At 42.5% G+C, this 23,387-nt stretch overlaps 1 protein-coding gene and 1 pseudogene across 8 annotated transcripts in view; one reads left to right on the forward strand and one right to left on the reverse strand.

Annotated features, from left to right (window-relative positions):
- Positions 1-23,387, reverse strand: part of XPO6 (exportin 6) — a 113,726-nt gene that overhangs the window by 26,916 nt on the left and 63,423 nt on the right. For all 7 annotated transcript variants that reach the window (XM_084882889.1, XM_084882888.1, XM_084882890.1 and 4 more), the window contains 3 exons: positions 11,319-11,427; positions 7,776-7,868; positions 6,332-6,401 (listed from right to left, as the gene is read on the reverse strand). In XM_084882889.1, the coding sequence (XP_084739015.1) occupies positions 6,332-6,401; positions 7,776-7,868; positions 11,319-11,427 (272 nt within the window). The remainder of the gene's footprint in view (positions 1-6,331; positions 6,402-7,775; positions 7,869-11,318; positions 11,428-23,387) is intronic.
- LOC311621055 (arginine vasopressin-induced protein 1-like) lies at positions 13,090-14,666 on the forward strand (annotated as a pseudogene). The gene is made up of 2 exons: positions 13,090-13,125; positions 13,783-14,666. The product of its transcript is annotated as an arginine vasopressin-induced protein 1-like (transcript).

Consider the following 23,387-nt stretch of genomic DNA (forward strand, 5'->3'; position numbering starts at 1 on the left):
TGTCATAATGACCAGTCTGGTGTCGGAGGAACACTTAGCATATTAGCCTTTTATATAGAGATAGAAGTTTGAACCATATGAAATTGCTGACATTTGACCACTTCTGACCTAACAAAACTGCAATTCTATATAATTCAACTTAACACATATGTGCCATCTAAGGTGCTAATAATAAAAATTGCAGCTGCTGTTTCCTACTTTGCCTACATGGCAGACAAACACACCAGCAGTAAGCACCACTAATCCAAGTCCCCACCCTCCCCCAACCTAGAAAGCACACACCACCACTGCCACCGCATCGCGAAAAGTTGCCACCTCAACTTGAGGAGGCAGGCCAGGGTTCCCACTGGGAAAAGCTATTCAGATCCACCCACATTTTCTTCTGTTTGGCTAGGTTGGATTTCTCCCCAATATTGCAGACAGCTGCAAAGTGGGACCTTTAGGAGAGAACAGGCTTTTGAGAGAAAACATCACAGCTACACTGAAGTCTTGTCTTCCACAAACCAAGGCCCCCTGAAGCTGTCCAGATACTCTGTAAGTCATACCCAAAGAACAGCTCCCTGTCAAATCACCGCCCTGGATAAAAACCTAGTAATCTTATGTGTAGTCAGTCCTGTTTGAGGGGGTAGGGAGGAGGAGGTGTGAAACTTAGCATTTGCAGTATTCTGCCCCAAGAGAACAAACGAGTCATAAATGAACCCCAGGGGAACAAAGAATCGAAGTCCAAAAATCTTATGTAGTATTCTATATAAGCAATCTCTTAGGCAAGAAAGTCTGCATGGCTAAATAGAAAGCTAACGGGGTTATTACTTAGAGCAGTAACACCACTCCAATGAGGGAAGATGTCATGAGCAGTGGATAGCTAGATACATATAGAACAAATACTTCAAGGCCATGTAAGGACACAAATGCAATACGAAGGGCACACTAACAATGAAAGGTTTCTCAAACCACCAATGGTGGGAAAGACGGACAGCGAGGGGAGGGCACCTGAGGGGTGAGAGGTCACCTGAGGGGGAAGAGAGCACACAGTGACCCATCTGCTGTGGCCACACTCTCCATGAACTTAACTGAGGAAGTGGAAAGAGGAAGAAGTAGAGTAAGAATGAGACTCCCATCCACATAGGCTCCAGAGAAGACGCTAGAACTAAAGACTAGCTAGATAAATGGGAATGGAAAAGAAAGCCATGGAAGAAAGGATACCATGGTTTCTGTTATGAGGCAAAAGGCTAACTAATACAGCACAGCATGAAGGTTATTTGAGGGGTGAATGGCCGCGGGAAGTAGGGACAGAATGTACTCAGAGTCCCACTTTTTAATAGCCTTTGCACTGGAAACTTGGCTTTTGAGTCACTTAGAAATGAGGAAATGCTTCATCATGATAAGAGAGCTCGATTTAAAACAAGAAAGAAGTATTTCTCTGGCCTGAGAGGTTTGCCATTGGATTACACACCGAAGATCAGGCTAGGAATGAGATTTGTAAGTGATCTGGAAGAGCCAAGCGCACTGTAAAATTACCAGTAAATGGGCTTCAATGAGAGCAGGTATATGGTATTTTATGTGCAGAAAAATAAATCAGATTATCTCAGAAGAGCAGCTTTATCAGCTGTGTCTCAGAAAAAGAATTTAAAAGTCATTGAAGATTTCTACCTGAAGACAAATTCAGTATAATGTAAAAAGTCAGCTATAATTTTAAAAGGGAAACTCAGAGATCCTGTTTTTTTGTATGGCTTTTTTTTTTTTTTTTTGAAGGGGGGGGGGAGAGATACATACTCCATTTTTTTATTTTTAAGATCAAAATAATAATGTCTTCAAGATATTGACTACATTCTAGGAGAGACAACCAGGGCACAGTTTTCCCAAGAGTGAATTCTGGAAAATCTGTAGCTTCTGTACAGTCAAATGATTTTCATTAATATTGAGAGCATATTTTACAGGCATGTTTGCTTTAAAAAATGGTCTTTTTTTAAAGTTCTGTATAAGCTGTCCTTATCCTATCAACAAAACCAGAGCCTAAACTTGGGACATGCCAAGTCCCATCAACCTCCTGGGGCCCAGTGAATTATTTGAAAGCTAATCTAGTCATGGAAACAAGCCGTCACAGGCCACCAAAAAGGGCAGTCTCAGAAAGAGACTCCCATGGAGGCTCTGCCATGAATAACAAGTTCGCCCAGAAGCTGGGCTGCACTTCGGGCAGCTCTGTGCCAGGCTGAAACAACAGTTACACGACAGAGGTGCTGCTGGCCAGGGCCAGACATGACTCCTCTAAGGAAAACACTGTCAAATGACTAAGCAGCTGGGGGGAGGGGCACAGGTGTACTTACAAGCACAATATGACATTCAGCTGACATAATCAAGGTCAGATTTTAATTAATTCAATTTTTAAAAATATATATTTTATTGATTTCTTTACAGAGAGGAAGAGAAAAAGATAGAGAGTTAGAAACATCAATGAGAGAGAATCATCAATCAGCTGCCTCTTGCACACCCCTTACTGGGGATGTGCCCGCAACCAAGGTACATGTCCCTGATCTGGGACCTTTCAGTCTGCAGGCTGACGCTCTATCCACTAAGCCAACCGGTTTGGGCTAGTTAATTCAATTTTTTATCATTCTCCATTACAGCATCTTGAGGCTAGCACTAACAAGCTATGTGGCTCTGGAAATTTAACATCTAAATATCGATTTCTTCCTTTGTAAAACAGGAGTAATTAGTATTAGTGCTTACACCTTATAGGGCATGAAAGAATTATCTTTTTTTTTATTATTATTAAAAAAAATATAGCCGAAACCGGTTTGGCTCAGTGGTAGAGCGTCGGCCTGCGGACTGAAGGGTCCCAGGTTCAAGTCCGGTCAGGGGCATGTGCGTTGGTTGCGGGCACATCCCCAGTGGGGGGTGTGCAAGAGGCAGCTGGTCAATGGTTCTCTCTCATCGACGTTTCTGGCTCTCTATCTCTCTCCCTTCCTCTCTGTAAAGTCAATAAAATATATATAAAAGAATATCGATTTTATATATATATATATATTTATATATTCTTTTATATATATTTTATAAAAGAATATCGATTTTATATATATATATATATATTCTTTTATATATATTTTATAAAAGAATATCGATTTTATATATATATATATATATATATATATATATATTCTTTTATATATATTTTATAAAAGAATATCGATTATATATATATATATATATATATATATATATATATATATTCTTTTATATATATTTTATTGACTTTACAGAGAGGAAGGGAGAGAGATAGAGAGCCAGAAACGTCGATGAGAGAGAACCATTGACCAGCTGCCTCTTGCACACCCCCCACTGGGGATGTGCCTGCAACCAAGGAGATGATTAGGCTGGCAGGCAGGCAAGTGGTTAGGAGCCAGCAGTCCCAGATTGTGAGAGGGATGTCCCAAATTCCATGCCTTGACAGGAATCGAACCTGGGACCTTTCAGTCCACAGGCTGATTCTCTATCCACTGAGCCAAATCGGTTTCAGTGAATTATCTATACTAATAAAAGCCTAGGTGGCCCTTGCATGACGCTCCCATGTCATCACAAGATAGCCGCCCCTGCATCGTTACATGATGGCAGCCACAAGATGGCCAGCAGAGCAGGGCAGTTGGGGGCAACCAGGCTGGCAGGAGAGGACAGTAGGGGATGAAACCAAGCCAGCAGGGGAGAGCAGTTGGGAGTGACCAGACCAGCAGGGGAGTAGTTAGGAGATGATTAGGCTGGCAGGCAGGCAAGTGGTTAGGAGCCAGCAGTCCCAGATTGTGAGAGGGATGTCCCAAAACCAGCAATCAAACATCCCCCGAGGGGTCCCAGATTGAAGAGGGTGCAACCCGAGCTGAAGGACACCTCCTCACCCCCGTGCACAAATTTCGAGCACTGAGCCTCTAGTGTAAGACTAGTAGTCCAGTACATGAATTCAGACATATTGAAAGGAAATGAATTAGAATATTTTAATATCATTACTTGCCCTTTCTCTATAGTACAAGTGTTAGAGATGAAAGAAAATTAGTGAAATGTGTATGAAAATAATATATAAATTGGTTAATAAATAATAACATGATAGAACAAAGACATGATATAAAAACATTGATAAAAACAATGACTGACAAGTTGATTAAATTTATTTTAATATCTCCCTGTATACCACATTAAGAGTAAAAACACTTTCAGAGTGCTTGACTAATTTCCCTTGTGATGAAGTATTTATAACTAACTTTAACGTCACATGCTTTTCGAACTCAAGAGAAAGCAACATATAACTGACTGACTATGTTCGAAAAAGGGTTCAGGTAGGAATATTCCTACTCTGTCTAGAGTTTGTCCCTGTGATTTATTAATAGTCATAGCAAACGCTGGCATCCTGGGAAACTGTCTTCAAATTAATTTAAATGGGAGGCCAGTGTCAGATGGAATCAATTCTTGGAATCAGAACAACCTCTCCTTCTGCAGATCCTGTTAATACTTCTGCTTCTATTATGTTAGGTCACATTCTTTTGATAATAAATCTAGTACCATTACAAAGATCCCGTTTCTGCCGAAACCGGTTTGGCTCAGTGGATAGAGCGTTGGCCTGCGGACTGAAAGGTCCCGGGTTCGATTCCGGTCAAGGGCATGTACCTTGGTTGCGGGCACATCCCCAGTGGGGGTTGTGCAAGAGGCAGCTGATCGATGTCTCTCTCTCATCGATGTTTCTAACTCTCTATCCCTCTCTCTTCCTCTCTGTAAAAAAATCAATAAAATATATATATTTAAAAAAACAAAAACAAAAAAAACAAAGATCCCGTTTCTATTAAGATTTCTCAGTGGCATGATGATTACACCTACTTTCAATTTTAATTTATGACATGCATTCCTGAAGGAGCAATACTATTAAGAAACTCAATGGAAGCTTTCTATGTATCACACATGTGCAAGTCAATGTTTATTTTTCAACTGCCAGTGTGCGTCATATATACCAGCCAGTAAGTCAGTCAGACAGTCGGATGGATGGTCAGTCACTTAGCCTTTTATCCTATTCTAGAAGCACGGTGCACAAAATTCATGCACAGTTGGGGTCCCTAGGCCTGGCCAGCAATCAGGGCCTATCAGGCCATCTTGCCCAGTCTCGATCCAGGCCAGGCCAGCCAGGGCCCTGCAGGACAGTGCCTGCCAGACAGGGGGAGGGAAAGCAGGAGGTTTGCTGGCTGGGGGGCGGCATGGGGAGAGGTTGGCTAGCTGTATGAGGTTGGCTGTGGGAGTGCACTGACCACCAGGGGGCAGCTCCTGCATTGAGCATCTGCCTCCCTGGTGATCAGTGCATGTCATAGCAACTGGTCGACTGGTCATTCCAGTTGTCAGTCATTCTGGTCGTTCAGTTGTAAAGGTCACTTAGGCTTTTATATATCCTAATAATAATCCTATAAAATAAAGAGCTAATATGCTAATTAGACCAAACAGCAGAATGACCAGTCACTATGACACAGACTGACCACCAGGGGGCAGACACTCAATGCAGAAGTTTCCCTGTGGTCAGTGCGCTCCCACAGCGGGAGGGCCCTTAGCACAGTAGCAGTGGTGGGAGCCTCCTGTCTCTGTGGCAGTCAGCCATCCCCCAAGGGGTCCCGGACTGTGAGAAGGCAGGGCTGAGGGACCTCCCCGGCCCCCCAGAAGTGCACAACTGTCATGCACCGGGTCTCTAGTATATATAGATAACATAAGCAAAATACAGTGCCAGGTACATAATGCGTGTTCTACAAATAAAGGTTACTACTAATACTATTAATAGAATAACCAAAGGGCAAAACAAAAGCGCTAACCCTAAATCCCAAGTAGGTGAAACCTGTAAATGGCAGGCCAGAGGCGCCCAGGGCCACTTACAACAGGAAAGCTAGCATTTACTAGCATCAGCATGTTCCACCATAGTTTGCCTGCTTTGAGTTGCTCCTATGTGCTACTGGATTCTAAATACCAGAGAAGAGTACGTCACAGCAAAGTCCAGAGTTGCTTTTGCCTAGCATACTTGCTGGTTTAAAAGACATAAAGACATTCTGTTTGCTAGGGTTTTCAAAAACCTCTACTCTTTTTCTCCAAATTATCTCCTCTCTCACTGAAACACCTCTCTGGAATATACTGTCAGAGCCTGATCCTTTAATTCCCATACGCTTCCCCATCATGATTTCTTTCTATTTGCAAGTTGAGTAGACAAAACTGCAAGGAAGTGGCAGTAGAGAGAAAAATCATGTTCTGATAGCAAAGAAGGCAATAATTCAATATTAGTCCATTTTTTAAATGTGGGTTAAATTAGAAAATAAAACCAGTTTACCTGACCCTGAAGTAACTATAAACTGCTGTAACCCCAGATAAACGTCTAAATTGTCCTGAAGAACTGGGAACTGAAAACAAAGAAACAACGATTAAAAAACAAAATAATGTTACCATTAAAACAGGCCATGTATCTCTGGGAGGTGGGGAAGTGGGGAGGTGGGTGGGATAAAAACTCTTCTCTGGAAACCTCACGTGCCCTAAGAAGAGGAGCTCCCGCATCCCTAACAATATCTGTAACTGCCACCACCATCAGTTTGGTACTTTTAAAAACGAAGCAGTGGATGCTGGGTATGATTATGATGTTCCTAAAAGAGGACTTCAAGCCCCAAATGATCTGATCCTTTTACACAGGCCCCTCTCCCTTCAAATCCAAGGTAAACCTACCCTTGAGAGAAATACGGATATGCCTTTATTCAACTGCATGGCAAAGTAAAGCCAGGCCAAATTATTTGGAAGTCATTTTCCCTTACTCATTTAGCAGACAGGACCTTCATAAACAGAGCTGTATCTTTTCTTTCTAAACTGCTATTCGCCACTAAGATAAAGATAAAAACTTTAATGTGGCAAATCCCTAAGAATGGCAGGTGACAAAATGGCAATCTCCATAGAAAAACCCAAGATACAATGCAAAGCTGACCCCAATACATTATCTTGCCTTTGAAAGAGAGGTTTAATGAAATCTCTTCAGAAAACAGGTATCATTTAATCAGTGAAATCAGTCCTATGACTGAAGATTCTAGCACATAAATATAGGCAGGAGTGCCAGCAATTTGCCAAGAGTGAGCTTTATAATAGCTGGCCTTTCAGCAATGTAAGTCATATAAATAAATCTTCTATTCAGCCTGGCCACTTTCAAGCTACTGATGAAAGCATTAGTAAAGTTCATATTATAGCAAGCATTTAGGAAGGAAAAACAGGGCTTCCCAAAGTTGATCTAATATGTTTGGGGGAAATATTAACATTTGATCAAATTGAGGATTGGGTATAGTAACTATTACTTTCCGGTTATAATATACACTGAGTGGCCATATTATTATGACCTCTGAATGCATAATAATCTGGCCATTCAGTGTATATCCTATATAATAAAAGGCTAATATACAAAGTGTCCCCTCGACCATAAGTTCAACCAGTAGGCAGGCCGGCCAACCGCCCATGTCCCTTCCCCTGGCCAGGCTGACCGGATGGCCGGACCCCACCCATGCATGAATTCATGCCCCAGGATTCACACATTCTCTCTCTCTCTCTCACACACACACACACACACACACGCACACGCGCATACACTTTGAGTGGCCAGATTATTATGTGTTCAGAGATCATAATAATCTGGCCATCAGTGTATATTTTTTATAATATTGGTGAGCAAAAAAGCTTTACTGCTCATCCTATATGTGCAGTGAAATCATTGGGCTCTTTATCCCCATCCAAACATGAGTTACCAGTGTCGAGAAGGCGTGTGTGGGAAGGAGCTCCATCACTTTGGCCACTACCTCCAAGCTCTGGCGTAAGTACCGCTGCCACTCTGTCTGCTGCTGCAGGGGAAACACAGAGGGGTCAGCTCTCCTCCAGGCAGGATCCTGTCATTTTCCCTGCCAAGCAATCCTCAGCCTCACTCTTAGACATACCAATTGAAGAAACGGCAAATGTTGGAACCAGGTTATTTGGTACTTTAAAAAGGCCAAGCTAAAAGACATTTTTAACCCAAAAAGCATCATTAAAAACTTTTTCCTAAAAAACAGATGATCCCAATGGACACAGATACTAGGGGGTGAGGGTATGAACAAGGAGGTGGGGGGGAGGGGCACGCAATGGGAGGATAAGGACACATATGTAATAACTTAATCAATAAAGAATATTGAGAGAGAGAGACACTTTTTCCCCTACAGTCATAGGAACAGAGATAGAAAAGCCACTTGTGATAAAAATGCTCATGTCCCCTTTCGCCCATCCCAGCTATAGGAACTGGTCACTCATTCCTTCAGAGACAGGCCAGTATTGGGTTCTGTAAGTATCACTAAGTCAGTGCCACTGAAGTATGGTCTACAGACAGGCAGCATCGGGTCTCCTGGGGGTTTGTTAGATGTGCAATGCTGTGAGCCCCACCCCAAGCCTCCTGAATCAAAATCTGTTTAAAGGAATCCAAGATGGCTGCTCAGGTAGGCAACTAGCCGCAGCCGCACACAACAATTTTAATAAAATACAACTAAAATATAAAATGGACATTACCCAGAACTACAGGAAAGTCGACTGACTGGAAATCCTACAACAAGAAGCAAGGAGAAAACCAGAAGGAAGCACGGAGGAGCTGTAAAAGCCTAAGGTACGGAGACACGCGGCGCGCGCAGAGAGGACGGAGCCGGAGAGGAGGGAGGCCGAGTGCCTGGCGGGCGTTCCCTAGCGGAAAGGAGATAAAACTCCGACTGTGCTGGGCCCCTGACTGCTCTGAACCCCAGTTCTGGGCCAGACCCCGGGGACTCAGGCTCAGCCATAGGGAGCTGGGCTGTAAGTCGGAACCCCGGGGTAGCGGAGAAAGGAGGTCCCGGAGGCGCACACACTGCCCCCAGAGAAGGGACGGTCAGCTGTGCCGCGGGATTGCCCTGACGGGAAGGAGACTGGGGCTCCAGACTGCTCTGAACGCCACCTCCAACTCCACTTCCAACTGAACTGAACCCCAATACCGGGCTCATTGTGGGAGAGCATAGACTGTTTGGCAGCAGGCGAAAATCAAGGGCACCTTTCTCTCAGAGGCGCCGGCAGCGAGCACTGAAGGACCCGCATAGGGCGGGGCTGACGGAAGCCAAAGCTGCAGGCTCCACCCTGAAACTCCGTCCCATCTGTAACTGCGAAATGCGACAACAAAATAGATCACAAACGAGAGAAATAGAGGACAAAAAGCGTCTGGATATAGAGTTCAAATCTACGCTTATAAGGTTTTTCAAGAATTTCCTAGAAAAGATGGATAAGGCCTATGAGGATATGAAAAGAGATCAACTAGAATTAATAAGGAGTCAACAAGAAATGATAAGGGATCAACAAGAAATAAAGAATACATTGTCTGAAATAAAAAATATTCTACAGAGTCCTAAAAACAGAAGGGAAGATCGCAAGAATCAAGTCAAAGATTTGGAACATAAAGAGCCAGAAGACACTCCTCCACAGAAGCTAGAAGGCAAGAGAACCCAGAAAATTGAAGATAATGTAAGAAACCTCTGGGACAACTTCAAGCGAACCAACATCAGAATTATGGGGGTTCCAGAAGATGAGAGAGAGCAAGATATCGAAAACATACTGAAAGAAATAGTGACAGAAAACTTCCCCCACCTGGTGAAAGAATTTGACTTACAAGTCCAGGAAGCGCACAGAACTCCAAACAAAAGGAATCCAAGAAGGACCACACCGAGACACATCATTATTAAAATTCCAAGAGCAAAAGATAAAGAGAGAATATTAAAAGAAGCAAGAGCAAAGAAGGTAGTAACTTATAAAGGAGCACCTATACGATTGTCAGCTGACTTCTCAACAGAAACCATGCAGGCCAGAAGGGAATGGCAAGAAATATTCAAGGTGATGAATAGCAAGAACCTACAGCCAAAAATAAGCTACCCAGCAAAGCTATCTATCACTCAGAATCGAAGGCCAGATAAAGAGCTTCACTAATAAAAAAAAGCTAAAGGAGTTCATCACCACCAAACCAGAATTATATGAATTGCTGAAGGGGGTTCTTTCAGAAGAGAAAGTAAACAAAGATAAAAATTATGAACAACAAATACGTAATTATCAACAAGTGAATCTAAAAACCAAGGAAATTAAAAAAATCTGATGAACAATATTAACTGTTGAATATAATAGAATCAGAGGTATGGAAGGGGAGTGAACTGACGATTCTTGGGGAAAAGGGGAGAGGGGGGCGTGGGAAGAGATTGAACATAAACTGTGCACCTATGGATGAGGACAATGGGGAGAGGGGAAAGGGCAGAGGGTGGGGTGGGAACCTGGTGGAGGAGAGCAATGGTGGGGGGGGGGGGGGGAAGGAACATTTGTAATAATATGAAAAATAAAAACTTATTAAAAAGAAAAAGAAAAAAAAATCTGTTTAACATCTGTGCCAGTGGCTCTTATCCATGCTAGAATACGAGAAAGCATTGGCCCAAGTCATACAGTTAACAAGAAGTGAAGCCAAGTTTACCAAGCACCCAGCATGCACCAGGCATGTAGCCAGTCCTTCTGCATGTGTTACCCTCACACAACTGTCAACACAGACATACCTCCCACTTTTGGGAGATGAGAAATTTAAGGTTCGGAGAAATTCAATGCCCTGGCCTCTGTCTCCTTCGTGGATTCAAATCCAGGCCATCTGATTCCCAGTGCAGAGTACAGAGCTCTTTCAACCCAAACATGGCTACCCTCATGGTCTTGATTATGCCCCAGTCACTGCGATTTTGAAGCTATACCAGTGACTTGACAATTCTAAAGTGCATGGTGGTTACGGAAAAAAAACACACTAGAGTTGTGTCCTTAAAAACATTTTCCTTATCAATGTGAGACACCAGCATCAATAAATTCAAAACCGATTTTAAGAAATGTCAGTTTACAAAATATACTCAACAGAAATTTCCTTTCATTCTAGTCTTTTCGTTTAAGTATCTCTTTCACTATTTCCACCAGCATCCAACTAGCTTTTATCTGTTGCCCAAAGTGGGAGGTGGTAGTGTAGAATAGGAGGGATACCGAAGTCTTACACTTTTCACTGAGCAGGTGTACTTACATCTCTAGCCCACATAGGTAAAAATGCCTGGAAAACCTTTTTTTACAGTTAATGAACCCAAAGAGACGGGCAGGATATAAATTTCATATGAACAACTCAAACTGTAAGACTACTCTGGCTTTAAAAGTCTCCAGAGCCGAGGACTGGCTGCTCCAGGTCTCCATGCTGATTCACACCACATGACAACCAAGAAAGGCCAACTGGGGCGTGTGCTTACGTCGTCATCCAGAGTCTCGTCATCCAACTCCTCCAGCTGGGCCTGGTTGTATCTGAACTGGATTCGATTCAACACCTCCGAGAGCAAGAGGACTAGGGCGTCTTCGTACCTACGTGCGGGGAGAAATCAACTTCCGGTGAGAGCAAGCTTTTAGCCTCAGCCGTCAAAAAGGCATCCTGCACCGTGAAGGGAATGGCGTTCATGTGCTGAGTTACCGTACACAAAAGGAGCATCTAAACTAAACCAGTGTCTGGGCTGGCAAGTGTGTAGGTGAGCGCAGAGCAGTAGCAGAGTGTTCTTTATTTAACTACGCTCCAGCACCTTCTTGCTGGACAGTCCGTTAACATCTATAATGTCCTTCTTTGTCTCTAGCAGCGATTTTTGTCTTCGGTCTATTTTGTCTGACATCAGTGTAGCTACCCGGACCTCCTTTGGTTATTGTTTGCATAAAGTATCTTTTTCTATCCTTTTTATTTCAACCTATCTGTGTCTTTGAAACTAAAGTGAGTCTCTTATAGACAACACGGAGTTGGACAAATTTTTTTCATCCATTCTGCCAATTTCTACTTTTTAACTAGAAATTAACCCTTTACATTTAATGTAATTACTGATAAAGAAGGACTTCTGCCATTTTGTTATTTGCTCCATGTCATATCGTTTGTTTCTCAATCCTTCCATTTTGTGCTAAACAGATATTTTCTAGTTTACCATTTTAATTCCCTTGTCATTTCTTTTACTATATATTTAATTTTATTTTTTCCATCCCCTTTTATCTCCTCTATGTTCTCTTTCACCTCCACCTCCATAGCCATCACTCTGTTGTCCAAGTCCATGAGTTCACTCCTTTTTTATTTCCTTTTTTACTTAATCCCTCTACTCACACCCACCCCACCCCTCGAGCTATCTGCCTGCTCTCTATTTATTAGTCTGTGTCTAATTTGCTTGGTAGTTCAGCTTGTTCATTAAATTCCACATTTGAGTGAAATCATATGGTACTTGTCTTTCTCTGCACCATATATTTTCTCAGTGGTTGCTCTGGGAAATTGCAGGCACTACTTATAAATATTAATTAATTCAATGATTTAATCCTTTTAACAACTGAGAGGGGTAAGTGGTATTAATAGTATTCTTCTGATGAGAAAACTACAGTTGACAGAAGCTAAATAAATTGCCCAAAGCTAGCTGAGTTGAATTCAAGGCTCCTAACTCAACACCCCATGTTCTCTACACATAAACCACCAAATGGGCTTTGAGCCTGCTCCACGCACTCCCCCATACCTACTCTTTTTTTTTTTTTTTTTTTCTTTAAATCCTCACCCGAGGATATGTTCTTCATTGATTTTTTTAAAGAGAGAAAAAGAAAGGAGACGGGGAAGAAAGGGGGGAGAGGAAGAGAGGGAAAAGGGAAAGAAGGAGGGAGGAAGGGGGACATAGATGGGCTGCCCCCTGCACATGCCCTGACCAGAGATCAAACTCACAACCCAGGTATATGCCCTGACTGGGATTCAAACCCACAACCTTTTTTGTGTACAGAATGATGCTCCAAGCCACCAAGCAACCCAAGCCTGCTCTTTAATCAGTTTTATCAACACATAATCTAAGGGGGAAAATGGCAAGAGCCTGGAGAAACTCTGATGCACAACAGTTGCTAACACAAAGGCCAACAAACCACTAATTTTCAAGAACAAATCATGTTGCTTAAGTGCTTGCCTGTCCTGCAATGTTTCTCAGACAGGATCAGGAATTGCTCCCGCTCATAGGAGAAGCCATCATGCTGGTCATTCAGCTCTCAGCTACTCTCCAGACTGTGATACTGGAGCTGAGATGCCACAAAGCACACTTCTCAGCCCACTAGGCTCTCTCAACAGGGTGCAGAGGAAGATGGGGGGAGGGGAAGAGATGGGGGAAAGGAGGGAGAGGGACTCCCTCTTCCTATGGGCTTGCTGACCAGCAATGTCTCCCCAACACCCCAACAATAATCATCTGGTAGTGACACCTATTCCAGTTTCCAGCTTCCGCACTCCCAGAAGCAGCCTCCTCGTGCACTCTCAGAAGTGACAATAGTGGCCAAACTATTCTCTCTCCTCAAAGGATTCAGTGCCCGCTCCATGGGCCCCCAGGAGCTCCTGTGGCAGTGGGGTAGCCCTCTGTCCTCAGACACATGAGCTCTAGCTGCCTGGGTTCATCTCTCTGATGAAGATTTCATAACCCCAACCTCTTTCCTTTGGTACCCTCAACCTAGGGGTGGAGCTGCTTCCTATAGTTATCTGTTATCTCAGGGTTCCCCTTTTACTTTCCCAGTCCTCTAAAACCAGTTTAATCAATTTCCTACACTGAATTCTTAAAATAATCTAGTAATTTCTGTTTTCCTGACAGGACTCAGTCTATATATGTGAATACTAGGATAATAAGATAACCAAAGTTGAATGATATCCAATGTCAAGATCGAATACAAGCCATCTAGGCCGCGCTGGGACCGAGGCGGCCGGCCACGGCGCTCAGAGCACCCAGGATAGGCACCCCAGCCTCTGCGGTGAGCGAGCCTCTCCCTTGGCAGGCCCCCACTGAGGCCCGGGGCCGCAAGCAGGCCTCGGCCCACATCTTCCAGGACGCAGAGCTGCTGCAGATCCAGAGTCTGTTCCAGCGCAGCGGGGACCAGCTGGCGGAGGAGCGGGCACAGATCATCTAGGAGTGAGCAGGGGACCACCGTGTGGAGGAGGCCTTGAGGAGGCTGCGCAGAAAGAGGCCTCCGAGGCAGAAATCCCTGGGCCACTCGCTACATCGCTGCAGCCGGCTCAGAATCCCAGAGCCCCGCGATCCACTGGGTGACCCACAGAGACGGCTTCCAGCGACCAGTATCTGAACACTAGGAGGACAAGTGCCAGGATCCGCCGGAATTGGAGGAAGTCGGGCCCCACAAGCTACCTCCATCAGATCACTGATCCAGGGAAGGGGCTGAGAATGGCACTATCTTCCCCAGGAATCAGGGACTTTGTCCACAGGGCCCGGGAAGGTGAAGGAGGAAGACCTGAGGCAGACAGCCCCACATGCTGCTGCTGGCCTGCTCAGTTCAGAAGAGGACTGGAGACATCCACTGAGCGCTAATTGTGTGGGACCATTCCTCACCAGGAGCAGCAACAGTGACGATTATGCCTTGGCCCTTCCCCACCTAACACTATACTTGGGCTGCATGACATTCCCCTGGGAGCTAAGTGACGGGCACGCAGACCAAGCATCTCACCACTCCTGCCACTAACCCTCCTGTATTATGGCCCATGGTCCAGCAGCCTGTCCTACACCCCTGTCCCTGTCAGGCCACACAAGTAAACTGGTTTAAGTGGCAAAATAAAAACATTTGCACAAAAAACAAAACAAAACAAAAACAACAACAACAAAAACAAATACAAATACAAGCCATCTAGTCTAAGAGTTCCAACTTATGTGATGAGAGTGTTTGTAAATGACTTCACAACCTAGATTACACTGGTAACTAAACATGGCCCAGAGAAGAATACTGGCAGGGAAATCAGTAATAAAAAGGCAACATCTATGGGAAAAATGGCAAGAGAATCAAAATCCCAGCCACAGAGATCATACAAGAAGAAAAAAAATCAAAGGCATTCAACTTGAAAAGGAGTAAGTAAAATTGTCATTATCTGGAGAAGACATGATATTGTACACAGAAAACCTAAAGACTCACCAGAATTTTGTAAATAAATAAATAAATACATGATATTGTACACAGAAAACCTAAAGACTCCACACAAAAAACCACTAGAATTAATAAATGAGCCCGGCAGGTGTGACTCAGTGGTTGAGCATCAACCTATGAACCAAGAGGTCACAGTTCAATTACCATATAGGGCAGATGCCTGGATTGTGGGCTCCATCCCCAGAGGATGTACAGGAAGTAGCCAATCATTGATTCTCTCTCATCTCTCTCTCTTTCCCTTTCTCTCTGAAATATATATGTATGTTTGTGTGTGTGCCTGTGTGTGTGTATCTTATCCTATATAATAAAAGCCTAGGTGGCATCACACCCTTGTGCAACATCATCACAAAATGGCTGCCACAAGATGGCCACCACAAGATAGCCACATGCACAGCAGAGGCGGGGCCCAGTGGCCACTCCGTGCAGTGAGACCTGGAGGTCCTGCAGCTCTATGTGGCACAGAGGAGGCTGGTCCTGATGTCTCCACCACCTCACACAGAGGAGACAGCTCACAGTAGGGAAGGGCAGTTGTGGGTAATCAGGCCAGCAGTGGAGGGCAGTTGGGAGAGATCAAGCCAGCAGGGGAGGGTAATTGGGGGCCATCAGGCCAGGCAGGGGAAGGCAGTTGGGGGTGAACAGGCTGGCAGGGGAGGGCAGTTGTGGGTGATAAGGACAGCAGGGGAGGGCAGTTGGGGGCCAACAGGCCAGCAGGGGAACAGTTAGGCATCAATCAGGCCAGAAGGGAAGTGGTTAGGGGACAATCAGGCAGACAGGCAGGCAAGCAGTTAGGAGTCAGTGGTCCTGGATTGTGAGAGGGATGTCTGACTGCCGGTTTATCGGATCTAAACTGGTAGTCAGACATCCCGTGAGGGGGTCCCAGATTGGAGAGGGTATCGGCCAGGTTGAGGAATAGTCCCACCCCCGTGAAAAAATTTTGTGCACCGGGCCTCTAGTATAATAAAAAGCTAATATGCAAATTGACCGAACTGCAGAACGACCAGTCACTATGATGCTCACTGACCATCGGGGCAGATACTCAACAGAGGAACTGCCCCCTGGTGGTCAGTGTGCTCCCCAGGAGAAGTGCTACTCAGCCAGAAGCCGGGCTCACAGCTGGAGAGTGCAGCAGCGGTGGCGGGAGCCTCTCCTGCCTCTGTGGCAGCGCTAAGGTGTCCAACTGATGGCTCCAGACTACAAGAGGGGGCGCAGGCCGGGCTAAGGAACCACCCCCCCAGTGCACGAATTTTGTAAGTAAGTAAGTAAATAAATAAATAAATAAATAAGATACCTTGGAATAGCCCTAGCTGGTTTGGCTCAGTAGACAGAGCATCAGCTCGTGGACTGAATGGTCTCAGGTTCAATTCCAGCCAAAAGCATATGCCTGGGTTGCAGACTCAACCCCCAGTAGGGGGCATGCAATGATTCTCTCTCATCATTGATCTTTTTATCTATCTCTCCCTTTCCCCTCTCTGAAATCAATAAAGAATTTTTTTTAAAGATACCTTGGAATAAACCTAACCAAGGAGGTAAAAGACCTGTACTAGGAAAACTACATGACATTAAAGAAAAAAAATAAATAAATAGAGGAAGATACAAACAAATAGAAGAATATACTGTGTTCATGGATTGGAAGAATTAACATAATTAAAATGCCCATACTACCCAAAGCAATCTATTAATATCTAAAAGGGAATTTAAAGACTTTGAAGCTATTTAAAGACTATAAAGAAGTAATAAAAGTAATGGATAAGAGGGGGAAAAAAGTTTAGTGGAGTCACAAAAGTAGGGCCTTCATCCAATAGGTCCAGTGCCCTTACATGAAGAAGAAGTGACGAGAGAGCACAGGTATGCTCCCTCTCTCTCCCCACATAAGCACAGGAGAAAGGCCCTGAGAGCACTAAGAGAGAAGGCAGCATCTACAAGCCAGGAAGGCTCCCCACCAGAAACTGCACCTGCCGGCACTTTGGTCTGTGACTTCTAGCCTCCAGAACTGTGAGGAAATCAATGTTATTTAAACCACTCAGCCAATAGTATTTTGTTATGGCAGACCTAGCTGATTAATAAGGAGGGTAAATGTCAATAAGAAAGAAACCTGGAACTTCAAGAATGAAGGGAAAGCAAGAGAATTGGCAAATTGTGGGTAAATACAATAACTATTTCTCTCCTATTAAGATCTTTAATATATGAATGATTAACAAAGCAAAAACTAAACATTGTCGGATGAGGTTTTCAATGTACATAGGTGTTAAACATATGACAGCCTCAATACAAAGAAGGGAGAGTAAAGGATTAATATAATGCTAAGGTCTCTACATTACAATTGAAGTGATAAAATGTAAGTGCAAAGTTAGGTATATATTTTGTAATGCCAGAGCAACTACTAAAAAAAGTCATATAATGAGATATAGTCAAACACCCAGTAGATACATTAAAAGAGAAAACTAAATTTGCGTGCAACCAACACAGTTTCAAATGAAGCAAAAACTGATACAACTGAAAAGAGACTGACAATCGCACAATTAGACTTGGAGAGCTCACCTCTCTCAGTAACTGACAGAACAAGCAGGATAAAGACAACATGTAGAATGCCATCGACCAACCTGATCAATGACTGACATTTATAAAACACCTCACCCAATCACAGGAGAATGCATACTCTTTTCAGTGCACAATGAACAATCACCAAGAAGACTAGTTCATAAAACAAGCATAACAAATAGAAAATAATGGAAATCATGTAAATTATGTTTTCAGCTCAATCTAAACTTGAAAACAACAAAATATATGGAAAATCTCAAATATCTGTAAATTAAACAGGAAATTTGAAATACACTAAACAGCCCTGGACAGTGTGACTCGGTGGTTGGAGAGTCGTTCTGTGCACAAGAGGGTCACAGGTTTAATTCCAGGTTAGGCACATACCCAGGTGAGGTTTTAATCCCTGGTTGGACCCCTGCATGAGGTAACCAATTGATGCTTCTCACATCAATCTTCTCCTTTCTCTCTCCCTCTCCTTTCTCTCTCTAGAATCAATGAATAACATATCTGTAGGTGAGGATTTAAAAAAAAAAAATTAGCCTAGCCAGTGTGCTAAATGATTAGAATATCAGCCCACTCACTGAAGGGTATAGATTTAATTCCCAGTCAAGGGCACTACCTGAGTTGCAGGTTCGTTCCCACCTATCTTCTCCCCTTCCCCCAGCCCCAGGCAGGGTATGTGCAGAAGGCAACCGATCATTCTCTCTCTCTCACATGTCTGTCTGTCTTTGTCTCCTCTCTTTCTCTCTCACCCTCCCTTCCATCCTCTCTGAAAAGCAATGGAAAAAAATATCCTCGAGTGAAGATTAACAAAAGATAAATAGATAAATAAAAATAAATTTTAAAAATACACTAAACAGTGAAAAGGAAAAGGGAACATACTAAAATTTGATAAAGCTAAAGCTCTGCTCAGAGGAATTTTAAAGCTTTAAAGGTTTAAATATATATATATATATATATATATATTATAGAGATAAACCTACAGATCTGTATGACTCAAGCCACAGATGTGATTCCAAAAACATCCCAACTTCTGAGAGTTAAATAAAATTCTACATGTTAAGGCAACTACATAGTAGATGCTCAGTAAGTATATGAAGAATGAAAGAACAAATGAACAAATAAATAAATAAGTATAAATAAATAAATAAATAAATAAATAAATAGGCAATAAAAAGACAACTCAAGATGGATAGCTACAAAGGACTGAAACATAATCCTGGATAGCTTTTTCAACTCTATAATAGATAACTAAGACCAAAATCACTTACTCTCTAGGGAAGTCAAAGGCATGCATTTCTCTTAGCAGGAGCTAGAAAGATACTGGAGCCTTCATTTAAAACTAGTTAACATCTTTTATTAATTGTATCAAAATGTCATGTGTCATAATGGCGCTTCTTTATTAAGCAGAAAGCCCACTCAGGAAAAAAAGGGCAGCAATTTGTCTCATGCTCACCCACTTTTGTTTACAGTTCAATCTAGTGTCATCCGGAATCCCTGACTGGTCTGTGGCTAGCACTTGTCCGTAGTCTCATGACAAAGGGTTTTGTTCACAAGTCAGTAACTTTAGTTGCTTAACTCACTTCAGGTTTCCTCATCTTCCTGTAAAAATAAGTTTCTACACAGGTGGCTGCCTTCACATTGACCAGCACAAAGGAAAAAGAGTGAGAGAGAAAAGGGAAGAACACCAATGCGTATTACTGAGCACTTACTGTCAGCCACGGGGCTTTACACACATTGGTTCATTTTCTCAACAACTTACAAGATAGGTACAACTATCCACAAAGTACAAAGGAGGAAAAGTACAATAGAAAGAAAATCAGGTCTTTGCACACCACCTCAAAATGGTAAACCTGGAAAATGAACCCCACCAACAATTCTTATTTTTTAAATTGATTTCAGAGAGGGAGGGAGAGGGAGAGATAGAAACAGTAATGAAGAACCATTGATTGGCTGCCTCCCCACATTGCACACTAGGGATCTAGCCCAAAACAGGGGCATGTGTCCTGACCAGGAATCGAACCTGGTTCATAGGATGAAGCTCAACCACTGAGTGCACCCCACCAGCAAGTTCAGCTGGGTAAGTTACAGAACCTTTTTACTCCATTAATATTGGAACCCAAGTTCTCTAAAATCCCCACCAGTTCTGATCAAGAAGCTCTGAAGTATTCTGAGTAAGAACATGCAGAGCTCTAATTTCCAAGCTCCTAAGACTAAAAATAAATCCATGTACATTTGTGCTTCTAAATTTGAAGCCTACAATGTCTACCACATTGTTGTCAGTGACAAATGATGCAAAACCTTTAAACCACAAGGAACAGGAACTCAGAGCTGCTTCTGTGACTTAACCACACCTACATTTCCCTCTAACACACTGAAGAAAACATTCTGACTACTTCCTGTAAGATCAATCGTTTCTGAAATTCTGGCTCAACCACAAGTCTGATTCCAAAAGCACCCAAACTTCTCTCAGATATATTTTATTGGTTGAAAAACATTTGATCATATTTATAAGCTCTCAGATAAAATGAATGTGGTAATTACCAATAGCCAGTGCTCTTTTTCAGCTGCTTCTGCAAAACAGCACAGTCTGATATATTGGGATCTTTTATAACTAGAACAGTGGCTACCAAACTTTTAAAACTTTCATTTAAAAACTTTTGAGCATGCTTGTATAAATGTACAGTATAAAAGGTGACAGATAGCTCAGTGGATAGAGCATCAGCCTGCAGACTGAAAGGTCCCAGGTTCGATTCCGGTCAAGGGCATGTATCTTGGTTGAGGACACATCCCCAGTAGGGGCGGTGCAAGAGGTAGCTGATAAATGTTTCTCTCCATGTTTCTAACTCTCTACCCTTTTCTCTTCATCTCTGTAAAAACTCAATAAAATATATATATATATATATTAAAAAAAAAAAAAAGGTGACAGATAAAATTTATCAGTTAAAGTCCAATTTTTTTCTTTGTGGACCCCAGTGGAATACTTATACACCATTCCTGGTCAGTCTACTACCATAGAACATGTCTAGGCCATGTTTAGAACAAGTCTAGACCACTATGAGATATTTGATGGCCAAGCAGGTCTTCAGATGATGGTTACTCTTTCACAGCATAAGCCACAGACCAACTCTGAAGGCTTGGGGTTTGGGCATTTTTGTTGTTTAAATATATAAAAGTGTTGTAAGTGTATGCTTTAAAAAAAAAAAAAAAAGTCATGCCCTAACCGGTTTGGCTCAGTGGAGAGAGCATCGGCATGCAGTAGGGTCCCAGGTTCGATTCTAGTCAAGGACTCATGCCCAGGTTTTGGGCTCAATCCCCAGAAGGGGCATGCAGGAGGCAGACAATCAATGATTCTCTTTCATCATTAATGTTTCTATCTCTCTCCCTCTACCTTCCTCTCTGAAATCAATAAAAATATATTCTTTTAAAAAATCATGAAAAATTAGAAAGCTTCATTTAGAATGACAATCAAACGATAATGAAAAAAATCCCTAGTGCTAAAAGTGGTCAGCCAGGTCCTACCTGGTTTGGCTCAGTGGATAGAGTATCAGCTCACAAACTGAAGGTCAGGGGTTCTATTTGGACCAAGGGTACATACCTCGGTTGCAGGCTTGGTCCCTGGTCCTGGTTGGAGGCATGCAGGAGGCAACCAATCAATATGTCTCTCTCACATCAATGTTTCTCTCTCTCTCTCTTTCTCTCCCCCTCCCTTCCACTCTCTCTAAAAATCAATGGAAAAATGGACTTCCCTAGAGAGTAAATGATTTTAGTCTTAGTTATTTCATTATAGAGTTGAAAAAGCTATCCGGGATTATGCTTTAATCCTTTGTAGTTATCCATCTTGAGTTGTCTGTTTATTGCCTACGTATTTATTTATTCATTTGTTCTTTCAATCCTCAGGTGAAGATTAACAATAATAAAAGCCAGAACCACTGACAACTGTGGTATCAGATGCTATCAAATAACAGGTGCCTGGGCAGACAGGTCGACATCAGCAGGAAGGCTAAAGGCCTTTAGGCTCTCCAGGGGCCCTGTCACTTAACTCCATAGTCACCACCATAGCCAAATGGCAGCAACATCATCTATTACTATTACTGTTGGGGTCATCGCTATGACTGTCTAATCATATGTTAGGTGCTGTGCAGGTATTTTATACACATGATTCTATATACATCCTAGCCAATCTTCAAGATAGGTATTAGTATGCTAATTCTGCAAGAGGAAATAAATGTAGCCAGCATATAACCTGACCAAAAGTAGCACCGCTACCATGAAGCAGAAAAGAAGTTAAACTATATCACTGCTCCTTGTTTTGGGACAATAGTCTATCTAAATATATATTCAATAGTAATAATTTGCTAGTGTACATTTTCCCAATGAAACCATATTCTCCACACCTAAAGCACACTTGTACTGTGCTTTAAGAAGGATTTCCATATTAATCACTTCCCCAGTTTATTCTTTCAACAAGCGTGAGAGAGATGAAAGAATATCTACAACTAAATATAGCAAAATTAGGCATAGTCCCAGGACTAAACGATGCAACTGTTAGGCATCCAAGAAAGAATTTGGCAGTAGTACATTTGCTTTGAAGAATTTCATTCAAAAACACAATTACTTACAGTTAGCAAATTCACCAAAAACAGGAGCTACTGTTGTGTAATAAGATTTCTGATACATGAATATACTACCCATAACCACAAGTGAGTTGGCACCATAGCAACTTGGAAGCTATTTTGCAATCACAAAAATAATGTTTGGGAACAAAAGTGCAAATGTTTAAACTTGAAATGCAAATATTTATAGTTTTAAAAGCTCATAAAACCTCAGCAGTGGAAAGGGTTTTAGAGGTTCCATCCAACCTCTTCCCAGGCAGGGATTCTCCTCAGCACCTCTGTTTGGCACATTTCTGGGGAAGGCATGCTCACCATCTCCGCCGCCAACCACTGATACCATTTACTGAGCATTTATAATGTGCCAGGCATTCTAAAAACATTAGCTCATTATTTCTCAAATGAAGTAATGACCACAGTGTACAGGAAACACACTGTCTACCTGCAAGCAAAAAATGAGCTTCTGACACATGGGGAGAAAACATTTCCCCATTTTCTATTTTTATGCTAAGCAAAATAAGCCAGTCAGAGAAAGACAAGTATCACATGATCTCACTCGTAAGTGGAATCTAAGGAACAAAATAGACCCAGAGACATAGAAGCATGGAACAGACTGTCAAATCTCAGAGGAAAGGCGGGGTGGGTGGGTGGGAGGGAAGAGATCAATCAAAGAACTTGAATGCATATATGCATAACCCATAGACACAGAAAATAGGGTGGCAAAGGTCTGGGACAGGGATGGGCTAGAAGGGTCAATGGGAGCAAAAAGGGGACATACACTGAGTGGCCAGATTATTATGATCTCCGAACACATAATAATCTGGCCACTCAGTATATATCCTATATAATAAAAGGCTAATATGCAAGTTGTCCCCTCGACCAGTAGTTCGACTAGCAAGCATGCTGGCCAACTGCCCATGTTCCCTCCCCCTGGCCAGGCTGGCTAGACCCGACGCATGCATGAATTCATGCACTGGGCTTCTAATATATATGTGTGTGTGTGTGTGTATGTGTGTGTGTGTGTGTGTGTAATATATATACACACACACACTGAGTGGCCAGATTATTATGTGTTAAGAGATCATAATAATCTGACCACTTGGGTATGTAATACTTGCAACAATAAAGATTTTTTTAAAAATAATTTAATATATATATATATATATATATATATATATATATATATATATATATAAATTTTAAAAG

Source organism: Pipistrellus hanaki, assembly GCF_964339955.1.
Source record: "Pipistrellus hanaki genome assembly, chromosome: 4".
NCBI classification, from domain to species: domain Eukaryota; kingdom Metazoa; phylum Chordata; class Mammalia; order Chiroptera; family Vespertilionidae; genus Pipistrellus; species Pipistrellus hanaki.